The sequence below is a fragment of the Eulemur rufifrons genome, chromosome 17 (assembly GCF_041146395.1).
Source record: "Eulemur rufifrons isolate Redbay chromosome 17, OSU_ERuf_1, whole genome shotgun sequence".
NCBI lineage: Eukaryota > Metazoa > Chordata > Mammalia > Primates > Lemuridae > Eulemur > Eulemur rufifrons.
In genome coordinates, this window is record NC_090999.1 from 44,059,783 (window position 1) to 44,085,867 (window position 26,085).

The 26,085-nt window shown below is 43.4% G+C and overlaps 1 protein-coding gene across 1 annotated transcript; it reads right to left on the reverse strand.

The window, feature by feature from the left end:
* Positions 1–9,256: 9,256 nt before the first annotated feature.
* CD180 (CD180 molecule) lies at positions 9,257–22,671 on the reverse strand. The gene is made up of 3 exons (XM_069492572.1): positions 22,582–22,671; positions 13,080–13,246; positions 9,257–11,413 (listed from the first exon to the last, which is right to left on the reverse strand). Exons 1-3 carry the CDS (start codon positions 22,669–22,671, stop codon positions 9,685–9,687), a joined length of 1,986 nt encoding a protein of 661 aa, XP_069348673.1. The 3' UTR covers positions 9,257–9,684.
* Positions 22,672–26,085: the final 3,414 nt, after the last annotated feature.

Sequence of the window (26,085 nt, forward strand, 5' to 3'; positions counted from 1 at the left end):
GATAATGACTAAGTGTTTTCCAATATGCACATATACGTACCACCTCCAAAAATATTAGTGATTATTATTACTCTGTAATATGGAAAAATTGCTTTTTGCTGAGTGGAACAGTTTGCCTTTTTTTTTTTTTTTAAACTTACGCTCGGTCCATTCTTCAGGATTAAGTCCTCCTCTCATTCCTTCCTATTTTCTCTCCCAACCTTCCTTGCCTGCAGAATTTACCAGCATCCACTCCCATACTCAGCATCTTCCTGCAGCCTCTGGGGAAGAAATGCCCTATCTGTGGGATGCCACCTTCTCCTCCCAAGGTCTCGCTCCACCTGTTACCATCATCTCCCTCACTGTTCTCTTTTCCCTCCCTCCTCTTTCCTTCCAGAAAACACTTTCCTTAACCTTACCTTTTCCCTCCTGTCCCTCCTCAGCTGAGCTCCCAAAGGAATAATCTGCACTTGATATTGTCAGTTCAGTGTATCACTCTTCACCCCATTGGAATCTGGCTTCTGTCCTCCATGGCATCAACATTGCTCTGGCGAAGGTCGCTAGTGATGTACAGCTGAATCCAAAGCCCACTTTTCAAGACGTCACTTAGTAGACCATCTCTTTGAGCACCAGCCTGCCCTGACGCTGCTCTCTCCTAGTTCTCTCCAGCCTGTTTTTGTCTCTTTTGAAAATTTTTTCTTCCCCCTGTGAGTACTGGTCTTTCCCAGGGCTCATTCTGGGGCTTCTGGGCATTTCCCTCTGCACCCACCCCTTGGCTTTTCCTTTCAGGGGCATTTCCACTCGGCTCCTGCTCAGGCACCTCACACTCTAAATGTCCAAAAACCTCATTCTCTTCTGTGCCTCTTCTCTCAAGCACACTGTATTCCCTACCTTCCTTTCAAGTCAGATCCTGGCTTTCTGCCTTAACTCTTCTTTCTCTCTTTACACCTAAAAAAAAAATCACTGAGTCCCACCGATTTTGCAAAACGCTCTTCTGTGCAATCCCTGTCCCCTCACTGTTCTGCTGGCAGCCGTAGTTTCATCTCTGTCATAGTCTCTTTCCGGATTACCTCCACTCTTACCCCTTCCAGTCTGTTCTGTGTCCTTAGAGTGAAGTTTCTCAAATGCAAGCACACCTTGTCACTACCCTGCTTTGAACCTTCAAATAGCTCCCATGTTCTTTGGGATGAAGGCCAGCTCCTTAAACGTGTTCTTAGCTTCGGTGACACCAGCTCAGCACGCAGGAGGGGCCTGGGCATCTGGAGTAGGCCTTCCGGGAAGGATGGGGCTGGCCCGTGGACCCACTGTCTGCGCTTCTCTGTGCATCCGTCTCACTGCGTTAGTTTGGAATTATCTGCTTCTACATGTGTATCTTCTTTACTAGACTCCAGGATCCCCCGGAGCACGTAAGAGCTGTCAATAAATGTTTGCTGAACTGAATTGAACAAGAAAGGAAGTGTTAGTGGGAGCTACCATTTGTGGTACACGTCCCAGGAGCCAGCTACCACACTGTGTACATCTTCTCAATCTCCATGCCCTTTGAACTGTGTGTTGCTTCATTTTATAAATTAGGAAACCAAGACTTAGGTTAAGTGACTAACCCTCCTGATAGGCAGGACTGAGACTTGAACTCGCGAGCAATCTGACAGGACAGCCCACACATTAACCTCTACCACTAGACATGCCTTGCCGCCCCCCACCCTGTTCTACAGCGGTATGAGTTACAAGATGAAAGGGGACTGATTGTGATTACATGATTTTTACTGCCTGCATGTTATGGTTTTTCCTGCTTAGAGGAACCCACTCTAAGAATCACATTTTTAAAAATTACGGAAATGATCATTTTAATGGGACTTGAATATCACGCTATGCAGAAAAGTCAGCCTGCATCATAAAAGAAAAACCCACAAAGGATATTAAGCATAGATATCACAGAGCCAATAGCAGCCACAGCCACAGCATTAGCTGGTAAATAACCAATTTAGAGCCAATACATGAACTTGTTAATGAAAACAAGTGAAAGGTTGAAGTTTCAAAGGTATTTGTCGTGGTCTAGACTAGGTAAAACCACTGAGGTGATTAAAGGACAGTCAACTGGACAATCATGCTCTTGTGGGTCTTGCCACTCGGGGGCATCATTTCTTGTATCATATTTTCAGCATCCATATGGTGTTATTTTACCTTACTTGGGGTATTTTTAATGTAAATGTAGTTAAGTGTTTGGGGGTATAATATTTCACTAACAAACTGTGAGGGCTACATCTCTTAAGCCCAAGCCCTGTTTTGTTTTTGTTTTTTTTTAAGAGATGGGGTCTCACTATGTTGCCCAGGCTGGCCCTGAACTTCTGGGCTCAAGCAATCCTCCTGCCTTGGCATCCTGAGTAGCTGGGATTACTGGTGTGCATCTGGCTCCTCAAGGCATTATTTTTAATCTCCATAACAGAATGTAAGTACAATGGGATGCAGCCTACAGACATTCCCCACCCAGAGGCTGACACTTAACTCATTCCTATACCTCAACATGAGACCATCATAAATAGAGCTTTAAGATATTTCCCATATAACTGCTGGTCCAATTACCCTGGACCCTAAAGCCATTTCTCATTCTAAGTGTGGTTCTCAGGCCAACAACATCTGCATCACCTGGGAGTGTTAGAAATGCAGAATCTCAGGCCCTGCACAGACCCACTGATTTTCTGCGTTTTAACCTGATAGCCAAGTAATCGGTTTGCTCGTTGAAGTTTGAGAAGCGTTGTCATCACTATTTTCCAAACTTCCTGGGAGATAAGCATTACTTGGGATATTTGTTAAAAATACAAATTCCCAGACCTCATCTCAGATCAACTAAAAAAATCTCTGGAGAAAGGCCTGGAAAATGAAGTTTGTAATCGGTGGATGTGGAGAGGCAGGGGCAGGTGAGTCTTATCTGGCAAGCGTGGGAAATACTGCTGTATTAATCTGTGTTCAGATTTGTCTACAACCAAAGTCTGTGATGATTTTTTTAAGGCCTTGTCTATAGAAAACTCATAATTAAAAACCATTAGGAAGAAAGCAACCTAAACATTTGTTGTCTACCTGTTTTTTATATGTGTGTGTGTGTGTGTGTGTGTGTGTGTGTGTTTGCTCAGTACAGGGCAAGATGCTTTTCATCTGCCATCTTATTTGAACATCAACATAATCCTCAAACCAGGTGGTGGCATTCCCAATTCCCATTTTATAGGTGAAGAAACAGGCCCGGACAGGCTATGTAGTTTACTTAACGTACAACCTGTACAGAGAGGTTGGATTAGAATCTGGATATTTCTGGTTCTAAAGCTCTTGACCTTTCTAAATATTACCAGGTGTCGTGTAATTCAATTCAGATTCAGGTCTCTCTCTGAATGATCTAAGCCATCTTATTTCCTCTTCCTTTACATGAAGAAAAATCATATGATATTAAATTATGAATTTGATGGTTGGTGGGAAACCATAGGCAAAGGAAGCTAGTCGTTCTCTGTAATAGGGCTCCTTTATTAGTTCTAATTAATCGTAGGGAATTTCCCGTCTAGCACTTTCAGTTCCCAACACAAATGTAATATGAAAAAGTGGAGCTATAGTAGCTACAGAAATTTGCTCCCTTCAGTCTAGGCCAGACATGAAGGAAATCTATGAGGGGCAGTTCTCTACGTTTAATTCCCTGCTACCAGGATGGTTTAAACTCATTCCTCAAAGCAATCATTTTGTGTTATTCCTCTCTTTCTCTACGCCCTACTCTGGTTAATATTGTACATGTCTCAAGAAAAGCTAGAGATGACCAAGGCGTTGTGGAACCTCAGTTTCATTACCTTTTGTATACTGAAAGCCACTCAGCCTGGCCTAAGTTCAAGTTCTCTGGCAGTTCGGACACCTCAGGCCCTGGACTGCAGACATTAGCAGCAGTCCTCATAGGAAAACACGCAGCAACATCTCACTGATTTCTGAGACTGTGCATTCCGAGGGACAAGATCATTACCTCTTATAACATCACCGGCTGATGGTGGAGCTGTCCATCCCAACACTTGTATGCAGGCAAGCACTTCAGACATTTTCTGTACACTCCGTGACATGCCTGTCCAGTATGTTCAGAAGTAGGAAAAAGATCTGTTGCATATGGTTACAAGTTATCGCCCTACACAACTTTACAAAAAGTCTGTTAATATTGTAAAGCTGAAAGCCCCTGACAAATATTCATCTGCTATTCCAGTAAGCACTTCCAGGAGGTGGCTGTCAGCAGCCGGGACGAGAAGAATGAAGATGTTTGCAAGGCCCGCAGCAAGCACGTTGCAGATACCAAGTCTCCATGTGTCAGGTTGGCGTCACCATATCCTCAAGCCCTAACCTGTCTAAATAAAAATCTTTTGCCTGAAAGTTCTGTCCCTTTGGAATATGCACGCTGTATTAAACAGTGCTGTGCTAAAGTAATTTTCCCCAGTTGGAGACATATCTCCTCCTGTTGGGGCTGGGGGCAGTTCTGTGGAGCCCTCCGTGATGCATGTCTTTCTGCTAAATTCAAGTGGGGGTCCTTGGAACCACTGTTGGTTCCCTCTGTTCTCTCAGGAAAGGAAAGCAACCCATAAAGCCTGGGCTTTACTGTTTACATTTGAAAACACAAAGCCTTAGAAAAATACTGCCCTTTTTTTTCAGTACCTGTATGTTATCACAACAGATGACCTCTTTATTCTCTATGTTTGTAAAAACAAAAGTCTTCCTTTCAAAAACAACTCATTTTTCTCTTTATTGCTCATACATAGTCATTGAAGGCAGATTGGAAACATATTCAGTTTACTGGGGTGAAAACAAAGAAACATAGATAAGCAAGAAGAAAAGCACTCACTAAAATGCTAACAACTATTCTTTCTATAATGTTTAGGTATTTTTTTGCTGAAAAGTGTAATAATAGTGGGCATGCTGTTTAGTAACCTGCTCTTTTGCTTGAATATTAAAACACAAATATATTTTAGTATCTATAAATATACTTCTACAATATTATATATATAATGGCTGCATGGCATTTCTTTATGCATATATGCCATATTTTCTTTCATGTGTGTGCGCACATGTGTGTTAGATAGAGGACCTCAGGTGCAGACAATAGAGGTCATCTTAGGTTTCAGTTCTTGGCATCTCAGCCTTGGCCTATGCTAAGGTTCATCTAATTTATCCAGAGTTCCCTTCCATCCACCTCTCCCATCCCATAAGCAACAATGTTAATGGTTTATCTTTTTGGTTGTGTTCTTGCGAAATATATGTGTAATTTTTCTGCATGCATTCCTTTTTGATTTATGTAGATGATCATGTTAGCATGTCATTTTGGGTTTCTTTTTCCCCCATTAAGCTCTGTTTAAGATTCAACTATGTTGCTATGGCTGCATCTAATCCATTGCTTCTAACTAGTGTATAGTGCCCTGTGTGGCGCATCTTCCCCATTGTACCTGCCCACATTCCTAGTAATGGACACGCAAATTGTTGCAAAATTTCCCCTGCATAAATAGTGCTGTGAAGAATATCTTTGTGGACATGTGAAACTTTCTTGAGATATAGCCGCAGAGCATAATTTGTGGGTCACATATTTAATTTGAGTAATTATTGCCAGATGGTCCTAGAACAGCTGCACAGTCTACGTCCCCATGAGCAGGGCATGCAGGTCCTAAAACCCCACATCCCACCTATAGTAGTATCCAGCTTTCTCCTTTTTGCCAGTCTGACATATTTTTCTGACTGCTAATAGAATCACCATGTTTGTAGTGTTAAATTGTTCCACCTAAGAGCATGGAATATCTCCCTACTTACTCAGAGCATCCCGAATTTATTTCATCATTTATTGTTGCATATTTAGGTTGTTTCCAAAGAAAAAAGAAAGAGAAAAAGGGAGACCCGAGTTATGTAGAAAGCCCATGAGCCAACATGTGGGGACTTGTCCTCTGCTCACCTTTGCAGGATTCAGCACGTCTTGAACAGTCAGGTGCTCGGAGAACATTAACCAAAGACAGGGAGGATGTGAGGAAGGTGTTCAAGAAACTGCCCTGCTTAATCTTTCATGAACAATAGCAGCTTTTGAATGTAATCTGTAGATTCTTTCCTTTTTCAAGTCCCACAATATAAGTGGGACTTGAAAATAATAAATAATAAGTGCTTTCAAATTGTAAATATATAGGATATAGGAGAGTGGGTGGGGTGAGGGAGAGAGCGGGGTGGCTTTAGCAGCAGAGTCTTGGAGCCCGGCAGTGCGGGCAGGAGAGACTAACAAGCCGCCTGCCCATGATGTTTCACTCTTGGAGTTGAGGGCGTCTTGGCACTTTTTTCCCATTTTGTTAAGAAGCTTCTTCTCATGGGATATGGAGCAGTTCTTCAGCTCATTTGACTCATGGAGCCTAACATATGCTTCTGCTATTGGTTGATAAGATTAGGGAAGGGTTTTACGTGAAATCATTTGGCAAGGATCCAGGGCCAAACCCAGTCTAACAGAATCCCAATATCTAGGGATCAGGATTCTGTTTTGTAACGAATGCCCCAGATTATCCTGGTGTTAAACCAGGTTTGGGAGCCACACTGGGGTAGTCCATCCCTCCAGGCTAACGTCGCCGTGTTAGATGTTCACACAGGCATTGACTCTAGCCCAACACTCAGAACCCCCTGTCATGGCTTGGTTAGAACTAACCACATCCTTTCTTGCTGTAATTCAAGCTTCTCTTTAGCATTCAGGGCAAAATAATGACAGCCACCCCTCTTGCATCCTGAACTAATATAAGAAAACACTTAAAAGCCATTTATTTCATATTCTGTAAACTTTAAAATTGCAAATGACACTTATTGGAGAGTTGAACGAGTGGAATGCTATGATGGTTTACTGTCTTGGAATTTTATAGATAGTGCCCGTGTTCAGGGCTGTGCTGTGCTCAGTCAGTAGCCGTGGTTGCTGGCAGAGGGAAAGGTATAATTCTCTCCCGGACTGCAGGAGTTGCAGCTCACGCTGAGTCCTCTGTGATGGAGGCCAGTCAGCTTTTATGGACTTCAATGCTATTTGCTTCAGTACACTTTGAAATGCAGGGTCAGCTCACTGAGCTACATCATGCAATAATAACACATTTTTATAGGAATAGCTTGTCAGAGCAGCAACAACATGCAATACATAAAACCAATAAACACACCATGTCTACACATTCTATCCTAGTAACCAGGATAAAGCAATAAAATTGACAGCAGCCATCAAAAAGCTCCCTTTCTGACTTTGTGGGGTGAATTTACTGTTGCTTAAAACAGGGGAGCTGTCACAAAGCCTTAGATCAGTGTGCAGTTCTGGAGTGGCACGTCGCCTCTCATGGAAGGGAGCAGGCCTGAGAAATGAAAGCACAATGGGCAGTTTCGCTTCACTAAGGCACGAGACCCTGTCATCTTTAGCATGATGCAATCCATGCCAGAGATTTTAATACAGAATTTGTTTTTCCAAGTTACATATGATGTATTATGGAGGACAGTGTGTCATGGAGTGGTAGATCAGAAATTAATATTTCCCATCCGTAGCTTAAATCCTTAAGACAGGAAAGAGCTTATGTTTGGCAGAATACACAGAGACTGAAAGGGTGATGCTAAGACTAGTCTCCCAGAGTGTGGACCTTCCGTGCTCTGAGATGGGAGAAGTAGGAGGAATAAACCTATCATTAAGAATAGGGAGGATCTTACATGAGGTCATGTGGCTGGCAATCCAGAGCCAACCTCAGTCCCACAGAATCCCAGTATCTGGGGGTGAGGCCCAGGAATCCTTTTCTGTAAGATTTCCCCAGGGGACTCTGGTGAGAAACGGAGGCCCAGGAAACAGTGGAGCTGCTGGAGTGGTCATGATGGGCATGGTGGCAGGACTAGGAACTGGTAAGTGCTCTGGGGTCAGATGCCAGGCAAAATGACAGCAATTATCAAAACTATATTGAGTCCTTACTATGCTCCAGGCATGTTCTTGGACACTGCTGGGCAAAGACCCTCTCATGGAGCTTACATTTGGGGGAGACAGGACAAGACAGACAAATTTAAACAAGTGAGGAAGATAATTCCAAACACTGACAAGCATTATGAAGACAGTAAAGGGTGCTATGAGAGTGAATTGGGCAAGTCATAGAGGTTGGTTTGGATTGACTAGGCCCAGGGAAGTGCTCCGCTCAGAGGAGAACGTTTGAGCACTGAAATCTCGGGGATACAAGGGAACCAGCCATTTGGAGACTGATGGTAGCATCTTCCAGCTAAAGAAAAGAGCCAGCGCAGAGGCCTGAAATCTCTGAGCAGGGGAGAGGGTCAGCCACTGCTCTTCCCCTGCCTGTCCTGCTTTTCCTGAGGGTGAAGAAGAGGCCAACAGGATTGGCTCCCAAGTTTCCATTCTGTTGTGATGTCCTTCAACATAAGGGCTAATGAATTCTGATTGAATATTAAAGTTGATAAATTATTACTTCAATAACCAATCAAACTTTCATAACAATAAGTTACTATATCTCTAACCTAAAATTGATTACAGAACTTAACTCAGGCCTTCTCAATGCAACACCTGGATCCAGGTATGTCCAGCAAACCTGTCTGGCAATCCAGACTTCAGAAGACAGAGCCTGTATGAGTGTGACCCTTTGGGACTAAGTGATGACATTGCTTTTTGTCCATCTGAATTCAGTGGTCCCCTGTCTGTCACTGGAACAGCCTTCACTGACACCCCCAGCCTCAATAGAAACCGCTTCTCACCAGGCCAGCCTTATTGTGTTCCCAACAGCTAGTATGCAGGGTGTCCTCTTCCACTAGTTTTCACTGCAAATGTGCTAGCTCAAATGCTCTCCGAGGTAAATAGCCTCTGAGTGCTCGCCTGGGAACCAAACAGCGCTTATCTCACGGTTCCTGTGGGAAAGAGGCTTCCAAGGCCAGACACCCCAAGTGGGAAGAGCGTTTTGGACCCCAGCCCGCCTGTCAGTTAGGATCTGTAACATGAGAGCAAGAACACCAGATAGACAGAGAGAACCTCCCCGGTTCTGAAGTGATTGAAGCAAATGTGGCAGAAATCCTACACCTGAGGGTGAGAGGCTTCTTTTTGTTTTGTTTTGTTTTGTTTTGTAGCTATTTGCACCCCAGGGACATTATAGAGACATTACAGAGCTAAGGATTGAGGAGATTAATGAAGCCTATTTGATAGCAAGCTTCATTTCTCAGTCTTTCCTTTTACATGTATCCTATTTTTCTTTTTTCATTTAAAATAAACATGGAGACTGTCCCGAACTAAGTTTCCCAAGTGGCTACGTTACTGAGAACCCAGACTCGAGCACAATTCTGAGGCAGGGGGTAGGCGTGGCCCCAGCACTGCCAAATTGTGGGGGCTGCTGGTCTCCTTTCAGGGACGGGGTGTAGGTGAGTGGAAGGGGGTGGCCTCTCCGTGGGCTACTCCTGGCTTGTCCCTGTGACAGTCTGCCCCCATCCTCTCCCTTCCATGTGAGGAAATGGCTGTGTGCCTCTCACAGCAGTATGTGGCCATCTGGTCCAAGTCAGGGGACCTGCCAGGGAGGCTCATTAGCTTATAGGGGTAAGAAGCTCAGAAAAGCACAGTGAGTCCCTGCCCAACTCCAGGAACCAATCTGAAGGGTCTGGTCACCAACAAATGACAGTTCCTTTACTTAGGGCAATCTTGCTAAACACGTTATTTGCCTTCTCTGGAAACCTTCAACACTAAATGTGTTGGTATCTCCACCTGAGAAGGTATCGAGCTACAAAAATGAGCAGAATGATTAACAAGAATAAAAATACTATGAGAAAGAAAATTCCTGTAGCTGTCATCCCACAGGACAGCTCGACATCAGAGAGCTTAACTCCCCTTAGAGAGGGGGGGTTTGCACACACAGTCCCCTCTGAGCCCTCAAGTTTTTGCAGGTTTTGTTTGTACCATGTTAAGAAACGAACATTGGAGCAAGTGCAGTCCAGGGGATTTTGACTTAAATTAATGGTGGTCTGCTGGGACAAGACGGGGAGGAGACGGGGTGGGATGATGCGAATGCTGTTGGCGGCCAGGTTGAGGTAGAGCCCCTTAAGGTGACTAAGGGAATCAATGCTGTCACACGTCAGGCTGTTGTGGCTTAAGTCTACATGACTCATTTTTCCAAGGCTGTGGAGGGCTTGCCAGTCTATGGAGAGGAGATCACAGGAAGATAAAATCAGAATCTCCAAGCTGCCCACCGTCTGCAGTAGGTTGGTCTTCGGGATAGTCCCCTCCTGAAAGTGGTTGCCCCTGAAGTCCAGATGCCGGAGATCTGGCAGGCCTGCTAGAAGAGCCTGATTGCTGGTATCAAGGAAGCAGTGAGAGAGGTTCAGAACCTTCAGGAAATGGAGGTTTTGGAAGGGACTTCGTGGAGCATTAACACGTAATTGAGTAAATGCCAAATCCAGGATTTCTAGCCGAGGACATTCTTTGAACGCCTGACTCTGAAGACCAAGGGGCTCGTTGTAGCTCAGGTTTAGGCTTTGCAAGTGGGACAGATTTTTGAGTTGCAGGTTGCAGCAGTCAGAAGCCTCTATGTCATTATGGCTTAAATCAAGTTTCTGAAGATTTTCTAGTTTTTCCAAACAGCCAGCACCGAGGTGAAGTCTCTTCCTGTTGCCTTTGATGTAGAGGTGTGTAAGGGAGGGGAAATTGGCAGCATTGATTTGACACAATTGTTCAAAGTTATTTACGTTGAGAACTAATTTCTTGAGCAGGTTCATACCCTTAATCCCAGGAGGTAACCCGTCCAAGTGAGCTGCCGTCAAATCCAGTTCTTGGAGTTGGGTGAAGCACTGAAACGTGGCAGATGTGAAATCAGAGAAATAGTGCTTCTGCAGGTTGACGCTCTCAACAGACATTTCGCACAGTCCGTGGAGCATGGATGAACTAATGTCTTGGTCATTAGTGTCCTCAAATGACCCCAGCCAGAGAGACTGAGTAGTAGAGTTCTGTAGACCACTGAATATAACAGACAAGTTAAAAGCCCCTCCAAAGTTCAAACTTTGGAAGACTGTTGAATTGAAAGCCCCAGGCTCAATGCCTTTGATGTCATTGCCCTTGAAGTTAAGGCTCAGGTTGGTGGCCTGCTCCAGAGAGTTCATATCTTCTCTAGAGAGGTAGTGTATAGCATTATTCTGAAAATCCAGTACTTTTAGATTCCATGCTGGGAAGTCTTTTGGGAACTTAATGGAGGAAATTTGGTTGCTTCCAAGATACAAACTTTCCAAATTTTCCAGATTGTGTACTGGAATAAACTTGAGATCGGATATTCCTGTTTGGATTAAGAAAAGATGCTTCAGGGTCTTGGGCCCATTAAGTGCTGTTTCTGCCATGAATATCAGAGGATTTCCAGTTAACACAAGGGTACTCAGTTGACAATGGCTTTGAAAAGTGTTTTCATGTATCCAGTTAATTTGGCATCTTGAAAAGATAATAGAATTTAACAATAATTAATTGGAAAAAAGGAAAAATCCTGTCACAGTGATAGGCATTAGCAAAGCATCTTTTGTGTACAGTAAAAACTGATTATATTATTATTCAATATCAAACATAAAAAACTTTCTTCAGGACCCATAGCTGGCCTGTTGAATGAATTAATGAGTAGCCTCATTTCTGAATATTGATCTAGAATTTTTTCCAGATATCTTGCCCCTTAAATTGAACACTCAGAGGTTTGTGCCTGTATTCTAAGGAACAAAAACTGATTTTCTTATGGGCAAAATCAAACTATTACTATTTTAAGTAGTACAAAATATATGTAATGCATATTAGATAATATATGATATATAATATATGAATATAAGAATCTGTGCCATCCTGGGCAAGTTACAACTTTTCTCAAACTTGGCATTTTCATGTATGAAGTGTAGAAATGACTACTTTACAGAACTGTAGTGAACTGAATAATATATGTGAAAATTCTCTATAGAACTGCAAAACACAAGAGGTTCAGAGATGGCCAGGCATGGTGGCTCACACCTGTAATCTTCACACTTTGGAAGGCCAAGCTGGGAGGACTGCTTGAGCTCAGGAGTTCCAGACCAGCCAGAGCAAGAGCAAGACCCCATCTCTAGTAAAAATAGAAAAATTAGCGGACATTGTGGTGTGTGCCTGTAGTCTAAGCTACTCAGGAGGCTGAGGCAGGAGGATTGTTTGAGCCCAGGAGTTCGAGGTTGCAATGAGCTATGATGACACCACTGCACTCTACCCAGGGAGACAGAGTGAGACCCTATCTCAAAAAAAAAAAAAAAACCCAATCCTGGTATTGCACCTAAAAATGTGTGTAATGGGTTACACACACACACACACACACATACACACACACACACACAGATGGTTTCCTCACCTAACCATACATTGAATGGTAATAGTCACTGTGGCCACCTCACAGTGGGGTTATAAAGATGAAGCGGTACTATAGATGTGAATGTCCTCCTCTGCAGAAGCTTAAATTGAGGAACCAAAGTAGAGGAAATAGAATGGTTGCAAGGGGTACAAACAGCATCTGTATGCAGAGCCCCCTCTTGCACACACACACGTGAACACACACATACATACACACAGCCCTTTTGTTTTCTTCCCTTATTTTCCTGTAATACTTCTTCCCACTGGGCCTCAAACACTGGTTCAGTATGTAGAATCCTGACTCTGCCATTAAAATAAAATGTGGAATTCTTTTTCCAGTTTTTAGGGGGGAAAAGTTAGTAGATTGTGTCTATGTTTCTCCTATAAATTTTTCTTATATCTTATTACCCAATAATAAACTATGCTAAAATGTAGTATAGTTTGTAGTATAGTCTGATTCAGTATAAAATATTTTTATTTTTGTTATCAATATTCTTTATATCTTCTTAAACAGCACTGCTGATACATCTAGCTTGAAAACAATCCACTTTTCTCTCCATTGATTGGTATTTATTTAAAATACATGTCACCCACATAGAAGTATTTCATGGAAAAGGGTAAACATGCAGAATAAGCAGATTATCCATGGACCCCAAAAGAAGATCCTGCAAATAAACTGAACACAAGTTGTGTTTTTACTTAAGTAAAACATCAAGCGTGCACAAGGAACTCAGATACATACCTGGTTAAATCCAAAAAGGTAAGATTTAGGAGTCTGCTGAAGGTTCTAATTTGAATTGTAGGCAAAAAATTAAAGCTGAATTCCAAAATTTCTGTTGTGTTTGGTAGGGTGTCAGGGATTTCTCTGAGACCTAAATTTTCACAGTTATATGTTTTGTTGGCTTCTTTCTGATGGGAGAAAAAAATGTAAATTAATATAGACTTAATAATTTAATGGACTATCTAGCAAAATTATGTTTTACCCTTTGAGCAGCAATCCCACTTCTAGTAATATTTACCAAATATAAATGTACCAAAAACACAAAATGATTTATGCACAAGATTATTCATTATAGTATTTTTTTGTAATAGTGAAAGATTGGCAATAACCAGACTATCCATCAGTATAGGACTAGTTGGACAAAATATGGTGCATTCACAAAGTAGAATCCTCTGCAGCTGAAGGAAGGATGAGAAGGATCTCCACTTATTGCTATAAAGTGATATCCAGGACATATAATAAGGTGAATACAGCAAAGTGCAGAACAGTATACATGGTATATATAGTATATGGCATGTAGAATGTAGTATGCTACCTTTTGTGTAAGAAAGGTATGTGTGTATTTTCTAATATTTATGAAAAGCAACCTTGGAAAAACCCAAAAACTGGTTCTCTTTAAGGGGAGGGGAGGGACCAGATGGAGGAGCAGGGATAGAAGTGAGACTTCTCTGAATGTAGTTTTTATTTTGGTTGCATGGAAATGTTTTATTTCAGTTCGAAAACCAACAAATCAGTCTTAGATCAGCATCACTAAAATAAGACAATGAAACATTGCATACCTTCTGATGTGGTATAATATGAGATATATAGCACCACCTATAAAGTATTCTTGCCAAAAAAAAAAAAGTTAAACTGGAATCCCATCAAGACTTTAAGCCTAACTTCATGTCTCCAAGTGATATGGTGGATTTAAGTTAAACAACGCAATCGGCAAAATGAAGAATGTGGGACATTTTATTGAACAACTGACTTTGTGTTACCAGCATGTGAAAGACGGGGGCAGGGCGGGGGGAGCAAGAGAAGAGATAGCTCTTGTTAAAAGAGACAAAGAGATATAAAATCCACCTCAGAGACATAATCAATGCATAATAGAGTAGCCCTTGTTTTGGTTCTGATCCAAATAAAGCAGTCAGAAAAAGATATAAACTTTTAGGAACTTTGAATGAGAGCTAGATTAGGTAATATTAAGGAATTATGAATTTTGTTAATGAGAGTGGCCTTGTGGTTATGTAAAAGAAATGCTCTTATTCTTTTGAGGTGCATATTGAAGCATTTAGGGGTAAAATGGCATGATGTTTGGAATTTGCTTTAGAATACTCTGGCCAAAAAGGAGGAGAGGAGTGGATAGTGAAGATAATAGGCAAAACACTGATGATTGTTGAATGTTGAATGATACATACATGGAGGATCTTTGTTACTAACTACTTTTGTGCACATGTAAACATTTTTCTTAATACAATGGTTAAAAAAATTAGCAGGGTGGCACAGACTTAGGCCTTGCAATCTTTAAGTGTGAATTAACTTTGAATGTTTGGATTTGCAGGCTGCTGATACCAGCCCCTATGCCTTTGGGCATAGCCCTGCGCGTAAGTACAGAGAACTGCCTCATGCTGTGCGCCAAGACAGTCAAGCATTCAGAAATCTACCAATCATCGCTTGTTAAGATGCCCTAACTCAAGTTATAAATTGGACTAAGTAGGTAAGTTGGTTAGAAGTCTATAGAACTGTGGGGTCATAGTTTATCTGGATGATGCTTTAGGATGAAGGGTAGTGGGGCAGGTAGGAAAATCTGATGGAGTATATTTTGCCTGGGGAGGCTCCTAGGAAAGAAATGATCTCATGGTGAAGTGCCTGCGATGGTTTGAATATGTCCTCCAAATTTCAAGTATTGAAAACTTCATTGCCGTTGTAACAGTAGTAAGTGATCGGGTCATGAAGCCTCCGCCCTTGTGCATAGATAACTGTTGTCGTTCAGAAGTGGGTTAGTTATCACAGGAGTGGGCTCCTGGTGAAAGCATAAGTTTGGCCCCATTCACTCTCTCTGTCTCCTGTGCTGACTTCTGTTATTACTTTCCTCCATGGAATAACACAGCAAGAACATCCCCACCAGATGCCGGTGCCATGCCCTTGGACTTCCCAGCTTCCAGAACTGTGAGAAATAAATTATTTTTCTTTATAAATTACCTAGTCTGTGGTATTCTGTTATAGCAGCATAAAACTGTCTAAGACGGTGCCTTTGCAGACACAAGGATACTGATGCCCCAGGACCTTGGACCAGCTCTCAGGTCATCTCAGGCTCCAGCCAAGTTCATACAACCCTCCAGCCCTTGCCTTTCCCTGACACACATGGGCTCACTGGGGGCCCCACTGAGACTGCCCTGGCCTGGAAAAGACCTACTCAATCAAACTCCAGATCAGCAGCTTTCCTCATGCGGAGTTGCAAACAGACCTGCTTAGCTGGAAACAGAACTGCACATCCTCCTTTGCTCTGGAGTGGGCGGCTTTTGAGATGTTGCCATTTTAATTGCTTTTTGCTTTACTCATTCCAATTTATGCTTAGTGGTGCACTTTTTTTGTGGCTACAGTGAGCATGCTCATCTACAGAAAGTCTCCAGTTTTCTTCAATATCGTGAAAAGATTATAACCGTCACTGATAAAAATGCCATATTTATATTTCCTTGTAATTCATTCTTTGTTTTATAAACCCAAAGTCCTCCAGGCACTGCCACAAATCCACATAATGTCCTTGAAATGCACACTTTGCATTTAAAACTTAGATTTAGCTGACTGGTAGGGAAAAAAACCCCACATGTTACCAGACCTATCCTCAGTGCCCATGAATATGGACGAGTCGGAGAGAATATGTATATGCAGCTGCTGCCCCGATGGTTGCTAAGGTGTCGCTTAGCTTGGAGGAGACATTTTTCTTTTCTGGTCTCCACTGGTGTAACTGATGTCACAGACAGTTGGAGAAAATTCGTCTTCAATTCGTCTTGCTCTATTCTGGCCCTACAGCAAAAGGCTCGACGCTGGCAATTCCCTCCTTCTCCTGAATATATAAGTGCCCGCGACTCCTAAATTATTCCTAGTCTCAGCCTCTTGTGTGCTTTACTAAGCACTTTACTGCCTAACGTGATTCGGAAAGTTAAGAACCCAGGGGGAGCGCTGCTGAGACTGTGGCCTGGGGGAGCTTCTTGAGAATGGAAAGCAGGTAAGTGAAATAGCTCAAAGCTCTCTTTCAACCCAGAACAGCTGAGAACCAGTGTGACACCACCAAGCAGCATCAAGGAGCCCACCTCGAGCCTTGTGCCATAACATTAACTAATTTCTAGCTTGGTGGAGATGAATCCTCTGCCTTTGAGTCCCAGGAGACAGAGGCAAGTGACAAGAAACGCAGCTGGTGAGAGAATTGAAAAACCAAGCACATTTCAGGGGATGTCTTCTCTGGAGGGGCTCAAATTATTGACATCATGACCATAAACACTAAATACCTCAGTTTATGTCTCCTAAGAACAAGGATATTCTCTTATACAACCACAGTGCCCATTATAAAATTCAGGATATTTAACATCAATACAATGTTACTATCCAACATACAGTCCATGTTCAGTTTTGCCAGTTGTCCCAATATTGTCCTTTAGAGTAATTTTTGTTTCTCAATCCAGGATCATGCATTGCAATTAGTTGTCATATCTCCTTAGACTCTTTAATCTGAAGACAATTCTTTAGCCTTTCATTGTCTTTTATGACACTGATATTTTTTGAAGAACACAGGATCACATTTTGCAGACTGTTTCTCATCATGAATTTGTATGTTTTCTCATGATTTGATTCAGGTTGTATATTTTTGGTAGAAACATTGCATTTAGTAAGGCTGTGCCTTTCTCCCTGTCAAGAGTTACAGCAGACTATCTCGACAGTGAGTTCTGGTAGCAAAGCACAGGGTTCCAGAACAGCAGACGGATAATGCAACGGAGAATGAAAGAAAGGACAGGATGCAGGAAAGGAACGCAGACAGCAAGGCCACTGCCAGGAGCGTGCTTCAGCTGCTTTTCCAGGCAGGCAGCCACCACCGCTGCAGTTTCCAGAACTCCACGTGATCGTTTCCTATAAACCCAGACTTCGCTTCTAGAGCTTAGCATGTGGTCAATTTCCAAAGTTGCTTTCTCACGCCTCTGCTTCAGCTGGCTCCACTGCAGACAGGACCTTCCTGATTTGAACTCCTGCAGCCAGCAGAGCTGTGGCAAGGCCACGTGGTATTTTCCCTGTTCCAAGTCAAGAGGCTTTTGCTTAGGACCCACTGTGCACTGGGACCTGTGCCAACCACTTTGTCTCCAGCTCTGCCTCAGAGCTGTGCCTTTCACACGGGGCAGGACTCCCAAGTGCTACTTCTGAATTTGCAATCCCTTTTCCCTCTGGGGATTCATTTGCATTTTTTCAATCAGAATCTTATTTTGCTTCTTTCTGCTGTATCTCTAACTCCCTCTCATCCCACCGTATTTTCTCTCCTTGCAAGCGTTGAAACACGTTCTAATTTGGAACTTATTGAATATCACTCAAATGCTTATTCCCACCTTTTCAGATTTCTCATCTGCACCTGACAGACAGCAGGCAGCCCCCCATGCATGAGGAGTCTGGGACACTGACCCCCCAACCCCTCCTTGTTAATCATGCCTCCATCCAAGAGACAGCAATTTGACTGAGCCAAATCTCTGAGAAACTATTGCTCTCTGCAAACAAAACAAACACTCCCAAGAGAGCACATCCCTAAAACTTTATTGTCGATTTGACTCCTCCAGGCAAAGGGCGTCCAATTATGTGCACTTCGTTTTCTGCTTATCTTTAGAGTGGACTGCTTGGGTTCAAATTCTAGCTTGCAACCACCAAGCTGTGTTCTCTGAACTTCCCTTTTCCTCAGCTGTGGGTGGAGGATAATAACCTCAACTTGCAGGCCTACTGTGAGGATTAATGAGATAATGTGTGTCAGCAGTAAACAAAAGGAGTTAGCGTTTAACTGGACCATCCCAACATCACATTATTATCTAAAGCTATTGGTAAGCCCTTGTGTCTATGAACTTGGAGTTCCCCTCAAAAAAGAGCTCTGCTAAGCAACCCTCAACCTATACCTATACCTCGGGACTGAAGGATTCTCTTCTACCATGGTTTGCGGGGACAGGATGGTCACGCTGAGCTTACGTGGAAAGGAGAGGCACACCCACACTCCCAAGGAACTGGTTGACAGTGCATCTAAAATGCTACCACAATCCAAATCACAGAACACTGAATTCCAGCTATTGTTTGTATATTTGTCAGCTTCCAAAGACTTGGTCATGGGTATAATTTTTTTTACTTATCTCTCTCTCACACACACACAAACACACACACATAAACACACACAAAGAGAGAGAGTGAGAGAGATGTAGCATTTAGCAATGGAAGAATCTATCCGGAGTTTTTATGGGTGTTCATTATAATATTCTTAGAACTTGTGGGTAGGTTTGAAATTTTTTCAAACAAAAAGTTTTATTAAAAATTAATCTTGACTTCTATCTGTGTGTATAAACAACTCCTGACAGAGTATAGATCTACATGTGAAACCTAGAAATAGAAATAAATACAAAACAATAAAACTTGTAGAAGAAAACATGGGATATACTGTGGCCTTGGGGTGGGCAAAGCTTTCTTAAACAGGACGGAAATGCCCTGAAAGTAAAGGATAAAGTGATAAATGGAGCTATATTAAAATACGGAACTTCTGTTCAGCAAAAGATACTATTAGGGGAATGGAAAGGCAAGTGGGAGAAGATATTGGCAACCTGAGGAAGGACTTGTATCCACAATGCATAAAGAACCCCTACAAATCAACGAAAAAGAAAGACAACCCAAATGAAAATGGGCAAAAGATTTCAACAGGCACTTCACACACATAAAAAGGAATATGCAAATGGTCAAAACAAATGTATGGCAATGTACTCAATTTAATTATTTATCAAGAAAATAAAAATTACCCCCCAGTGAAATATGACTACTCACTCATCAGAATGGCTAAAATTTTAAAAACAATACCAAATATTAGTGAGGCTGTGGAGCAGTTAGAACCCAAATACATTGCCCATGAATGTAAACTGGCACCAACACTTTGCAACACTGTTTGGTGATATCTATTATATTAAACACATGTTTAATATAATATAATATAATTAGGTATACATCTAATAAAGTTTTGTATATATGTTTACGAAAGACACAGACAAGAATGTCTAAAGCAGCATCATTCATAACTGCCAAAGCATTGGAAACAATACAAATGTCCATTAACAGTAGACTGGATAAATAAACGGTGGCTCGTGAATACAACAGAGTACTATTCATCAATAAAAACGGACAAATGACTGCTGCACAGATCATCAATAAATCTCACAAATTTAATATTGAGCAAAAGAAGCCAGACACAGAGTACACACCGTATGTTCCCATGTATATAAAGTTCAGAACCAGGCACACCAATCCACGGCGCAGGCAGAGAGAGCACTGGATGCCTTTGGGGGCTGGTGGCAGGGAGGAGCCGTGAGGGGCTGCAGAGGTGCTGAGAATGTCTGATCTGGAGCCCTGTGCTAGTTACACGGACGTGTTTGCTTCGTGGAAACTCATTTAACTGCACACTTAGGACTTGTGAACTTCTCTGTATGTACGCTTTACTTCAATAAAAAGTTTACCAAACGCAAAACAAAGCAAAACAAAAGCCTTGTTTTCAGGGTAGGGGATGTAAACAAATGTGGACCTGAAAGAACCAATTTTTTGAGATGGATTCCGGGTGGCTACATGGGCCTACATTTTCAGTAGAGCCGAGCAGCTGTGGCTGACTGGAGCTCACACAGTACGCTGAGTCTCCAGGAACACCTCACCTCTGTTTACCTTTGGGACTTTCAAAGCTCACCTGAGCCAATCAGTCAGGGCTCTGCCTTACTGGCCAGCCAGAGCCTAGCACTAGCCACTATCAGGGCTCCGCTGCATCAACTAATTGGCACTAAACAAGTTGGACCCCTTCATCTGCATAAATGGACCTGATTGGAAACTGGTGGGAACTCTCTCTATAAAAGCCAAACCCCCAGGCTGCATCTCCATGGTTTGCAGAGGGTTCATTGGAATAAAGTCTCCTTTCAAATTCCTCTTCAGAGAACCTCCCTTCGAGGGCGTGATAAGGTAACGGTGGTCACATGAACCTACAGACTGTTATGTGGTTTGCTGTGCTGTAGGGGAAGAAGAAAAGAGGAAAGGAAAGCAAGGGGGAAGGGTGGGTAAAGTGGGGGTAATTTGCACTTGGGAAAGGGCCAAACCCTTCAGGCAAAGGCACAACTTTCTTCTTTTAACCACTGCTCTTTTTATCCGACCTGCCTGCAGCCTAGACATTCCTTGCTCTTGGGAGCAAGTCCACATTCATCTTTGTATCCTCCCTAGTATTCACACAGTGCTGAGGGCTCAGTAAATTGCCTTGGAATCCTGCAGCTGAGAACTCACTTGACAGAAGAGGCAAGAGAAAATATAGATCCAATGTTAATTGAATGGACCGCAAGGTCATTTATAATCAGAGTTCTTTCAGAGGGAGGGATGCCGGGAGCGGGTTGTATTGGAGGGTTTCAGCCTCACCTGGCTTATCCAAAGAGGGAAGCCCTTGCTGCAGCCCAGGGCCAGGCTTGCAGACCCTGGGACCCTGAGCACCACTCTGCAGGCATGAATAGTACTGAAGGCCCCGGGACAGGCAGCCGAAGGACCAGGGGTCCTTCTCCTCACGCAGGGATTTCAGAGTTGAGCCCACAGGGGTAAGAGTAGGGCATTTAAAAGAGCCTGCCTCCTGGTGAGCTGGAATTCAATGGTAATATTGTCCCATCTCAGGCCGGTGCCATTGACCTTCCAACCTGAGTGATGAGGGGGTAGCCCCTGGGGCTGATAAAAGCTCCTTCTCCTTCCTCTTCCCCCCCCAATTCCTGCATTGAAACACTAACCCCCAGTACCTCAGAATGTGACTGTATTTGGAGACAGGTTCTTTAAAGAGGTGTGTAAGGTAGAATGAGGCCGTAACGGTGGGCCCGAATCTAATCTGCCTGGCGTCCTTACAAGAAGAGGAGATTTAGACACACAAAGAGACACCAGGGGCACTCGTGCAGAGGAAGGGCCATGAGAGGACACGGAGAGAAGGTGGCCGTCTGCACGCCAAGGAGAGAGGGCTCAGCAGAGGCCAGCTCTGCCTTCCCCTTGATCTCGAAATGCCAGCCTCCAGAACTGTGAGACAATCGATTTCTGTTGTTCAAGCCACCCAGAATGTGGTATTTGTCATGGCAGTCCAAGCAAAAGAACACATGCTCCCAGCCTTAATTCCCCTGGGCATTACGCCTCTTCGGGGTGTGCTGCTGATTCCCTCCTAATACCAGACTCACAGGCTCTGCTGTGTCTGCCCTGAGCCCACCCTGGCGCTGGTGTTGCCGGGCTGGCGTGCCTGCTCTCCCAGATCACCCTCCAGTGCTGCCTCAGCGCGACTTCACCTGGCCGCTCCTGCCCCTTACTCTTCTTTCCACCCCCACCCAGGAAGACAGTGCCCCAAGCCACCAAGACCCATGGTCCTTCCTATCTGTAGCCCTAGTCCGACAGGGCACATGGTGCTGGACGCTTGCGGGGTCAGAGGCAGCGGGAGGAGGGTTGAAGCATTTAGAATGGCAGGAGACTGAGGCCCTTCTCCTTTCCCTCTTGCCACCCCCTCCAAGAACTTCCCACAGGTTGATAAATATTGTTATGGTCCAAAACAGAAGGTGCAATTTGGCTCTAGTCTCAGATTTTCCTCCTGTGGGTTAGTGAAACAGATGGAGGGCTGTCCAACTCGAGGAGAAAGCCAAACTCATTCAGAGTGATCTTTAAATGCTCGAAAGCCTGGCACAGGCCTGTCTGTGCTAATTCTCACCCTGAGAGCCAGGAGACCAAGGGACTCTTTGGGGTAGTGGCCACGTACTGGGATGCCGAACAAACAGCTGTGCAAAGTTTGGGGGTCTGCTCTTTGCACTGAGACCCTGTTGATATTTTATGTCCCAGTTGGAATTATTTTGGGGAGAATTGTTTAAAGAGGAGGAAAACTTTCACTTCTTCCTAGAAAGATGCTACCAGACAATCCTCTGGCTGGGCTCTTTGGCTCCTTTCTCACAATAAAGAAAAAATTCTATATATTCCATTGCCCCTCCTTTTTATTTTTTGAGACAGGGTCTCACTCTGTCACCTGGGCTAGTGTAGTGGCATGATCATAACTCATTGCAACCTCTAACTCCTGGCTCAAGGGATCCTCCTGCTTTAGCCGCCCGCCCATTGCCCTTTTAAAGACAGTGGATGTTGGGATGCCAAGGCTCAGATGGGACTGCATGTGGAATCTCAAATTTTCCAGACAGTTTAATCTAGGTAAAGACAAACAGTTTGGACTCACCTCAATGCACATCTGATCCAAGGAGGTGATGAGTTTACAGCTGGCAGAGCACAGCAGTGCCAAGAGGAAGCAGCTGACATTGGGAGCCATCACAGGACCAATGCAATCCCAGCTTGGGGGGCTTATCTAATGCTTGGAGCTGAGAAATCAAACCACGCTATCATGGACCCAGCAATTTGGCAGCTAGAGAAGTGCTCAGAAGGGTGATCTTGGAACAAGAAATGCTGATGACTGCTCAGCATTCTGTGACCCTGTGCTGCAAAAAACGGGAAGTCCCTTTTGCATACTACCCATCTTTGCCAAAAATAACTGAGGACCCAGCCCCAGAATTTCCCAGTGCATTTCCTGTGTGGCCCTCTTGGGCTGGTCACATGGACTCTCACTGAGATGGTTCTGAGGGACTGTATGCCAGCTTCAAGCGTTTGGCTACCTCCAACAGCTTCTAGTCCTTTCCCCAGAGAGAGGGTGTGGAAGCTGGAAACTGTACTGACCAGGCCACTTTGTTAGTTGTCCTGGGTGAGCGACTAGGAGAGGTGTCGGGGCATGCTGGGAGGGCAGAGTGCTCTGTGGGGGTGACGGAAGAACTGAACCCTTCGGTAGCATCTGTTGATCCGGGACTTGGAGCAGGAGGGAAGAGGTTTGAGACTGTACCTGTTCTGTGGGCCTCGGCTGCCACCTTGGCCAGCTTGTCCATCCACACCTCTGGGCTTTGTACAGGAGGAGGATTACTCCATCTCTCAACCTGGTGACTCAGGCCTGTTAAAGCAGGTGGGATGGAATCTCCTCCTGTTCCCTCCCAATCTGACCCATGGAAGTAGGCGACACTGCTGTAAGCAGAGCAGCCTGGCTAAGGGACAGCAGAATTAAGGATGCCCACATTGGCTCTATTTCTTCTTAGAAATAGCTTTGAAGCAGGACTGCAATTACCCTCATTATGGTACAAGATGTGGCAGTGATTAAGGAAAGTGGAGGTTCAGGCATTACTCAATGGGCTGGATTGAGTTGCTTCATGGTCTGTTCTCCAACCCTCTGGCATAGAGGAGATACTCAGTGTTACTGTTCTCCCTGTCCATTGCTAAGAGCCTCATGCTTAGTACCAGAGTTCACAATGACTTGAGATCCTACTGCTACCATATTATGTTACCACTAAGAAAATGACTATAGCAGCTCCCATTTATTGAGTCCTTACTATGTGTTAGATACTGGGCCAGGTTTTATTTTTGTTTTGGGTACATTTCCCTATCCTAGACTACTTCCACATATTCTATTAAAAAGGTGCTATTATTTCCCTCATTTTATAGGTTTAGAAACTGATGCTTAGAGAAATTAAATGACCTCTCCATGACCCCACACCTAGAGAGTGGTGGATTACGGCTTCAGGTCCAGACACTCTCACTACAGAGAGTGCCACTACTCTTCACGGTTTAAGAAACAATTCTGCCTCCTTCAGGAGCTGAAGAGTTGATGGGGTAAAGGATGTTCTTCATCTGGAGATCTCAGAGCAGACACTAAAAAGGAAAAGGTTGGAGAAACTACATAGTTGGCACTATGCCGGGGCTGCTACACCTCTTTGGGCTTCTCTGGTCACCCTTAAAGTGCCATCTCATCAACAAAATCACCTCTGAAGATGCTATTGGCAAAACGCAGTGTAAGCAAACCCAGACCAGTGACAGATCACCTGGCTTCAAAGAAGGCAGCCCTGGGATGAGAAGGGCTGAGGAGGGAAGGGGTCTGGTTCTAAGCCTCAGAGGCATCGCTTACCAACTGAGTGACCTTGGGCAAGTCCCTTCACATCTCTATTTCCCCATCTGAAAAGCAGGAATTGTAATTCCTATTCTGCCCACATCACAGAGTAATTATGAGGATCACATAAGATCATATATGTGAAAATGTTTTCTTAACCTTAAAGCCCTACATAAATATGAAGAATTGAGGTAAAGACTCCTCTGAGGAACCAATTCCAATGTCATGTAAATATCACTCTCAGGAAATTCTCTCCTGCCCCAGAGACGTTGCAAAAGCCTATTACTTTGCTTCTTAAAGAAAGGTTTGATGGCTCAGTTAAGGCTATAAGATTTTGTCATTTTCTGAGGCCACATGATTTGCATATAATTTTCATGTGTTTGCATAATGGACTCAAAAGACTCAGTGCAAGTGTATAAAGAGTAAAAGAAAATAAATGAATATGAGTGACCTTCTGCCACAGCATTCAAATCAAATATTCAGGGCATAATACCCTGAAATATGAAATAGATTAAAATTTAAACTATTGCAAACAGATGAGAAGATAGGTTTTAGAGTTTAGAGGCAAGAATGAAACTCTTATCTGGCCCCAGAATTGGGTTGTAAAGAATCACATACTCTTACAGGTCACCCCATCCAAATGATTTTCATGCCTGAATTCTCTCCTTCACATCCCTTACCCCACTTCTCCCTGTAGACAAAAACATACTCACTGCATTATATTCTATCTACTCTGAAATGCCCCAGGTGACAGAAAACTTACCATCCCCCAACAAATTGTTTTGACCACTTCTGACTGTTTAAAATGTTTTATCTTATAGTGAACCTTTAAAGTCTTTCCTCCATGTTTCCCACCATGTTTCTTGTCTCCTCTGGCTAATAGAGTAAGTCCAAGCCCTTTTACACCTCCCAGTCCTGTAGGTATTTGAAAATATTTATCATGTCCCTGAATCTTCCCCATTCTAGGTTAAAAATCTCTGGGTCCTCCATGTCATAAGTTCATGCGTTATAATCCCTAATGGTCTGTTTATTTGAATATTTTCCAAATGCCCCAAGAAAAGCACTGACTTGAATTCTAATCCTAGCTCTGTCATTAACTGGTTTTGTGTCATTGGGACAATATGTGTCTCAATTTCCTCAGCTTTAAAATGATGAGGTTGGACTAACTCATCTATAAGACACTTCTCTTTTTTTTTTTTTTTTTTTTTTTGAGACAGACTCTGACTCTGTCACCCTGGGTAGAGTGCAGTGGCATCATCACAGCTCATCACAACCTCAAACTTCTGGGTTTAAATCCTCCTGCCTCAACTTTTCCAGCAGTTGGGACTACAGGCACATGCCACCATGCCTAGCTAATTTTTTCTATTTTTGGTAGAGACAGGGTCTTGCTTTTGCTCAGGCTGGTCTCGAACTCCTAACCTCAAGCAATCTTCCTGCCTCTGCCTCCCAGAGTGCTGGGATTACAGAGGTGAGCCACCATGCCCAGCCTAAGATATCTGTTGATGTAAAATTCCATTACTCTATTTCAAAACTACAATTTCCAAGTTACTTTTGTAACAACGTTATTGGCTTGAGATAATAAAATTGAACTACATTTGTTTTTTTGTTGACAACCTTCCTCCAGGAAGTCTTAACCCTACTTGGCAAACAAAATGTATAGACAGAAGTTTGGCTGGAGCAATGGGTGCCACAACTGCTGCAGTCCCAGTTCATTCACAGTGGCATTAAGGAATGGAGCTGCCATCAGCCATGCTTAGAACC

Coding starts and splice junctions, on each gene's coding strand:
- CD180 (XM_069492572.1), bottom strand. CDS start 22,671: ATGGCTCCCAATGTCAGCTGCTTCCTCTTGGCACTGCTGTGCTCTGCC. Junction 13,247..22,581: donor TGGATCAGATGTGCATTGAG/GTGAGTCCAAAC, acceptor TTCTCCCATCAG/AAAGAAGCCAACAAAACATA. Junction 11,414..13,079: donor ACCTTTTTGGATTTAACCAG/GTATGTATCTGA, acceptor TATCTTTTCAAG/ATGCCAAATTAACTGGATAC.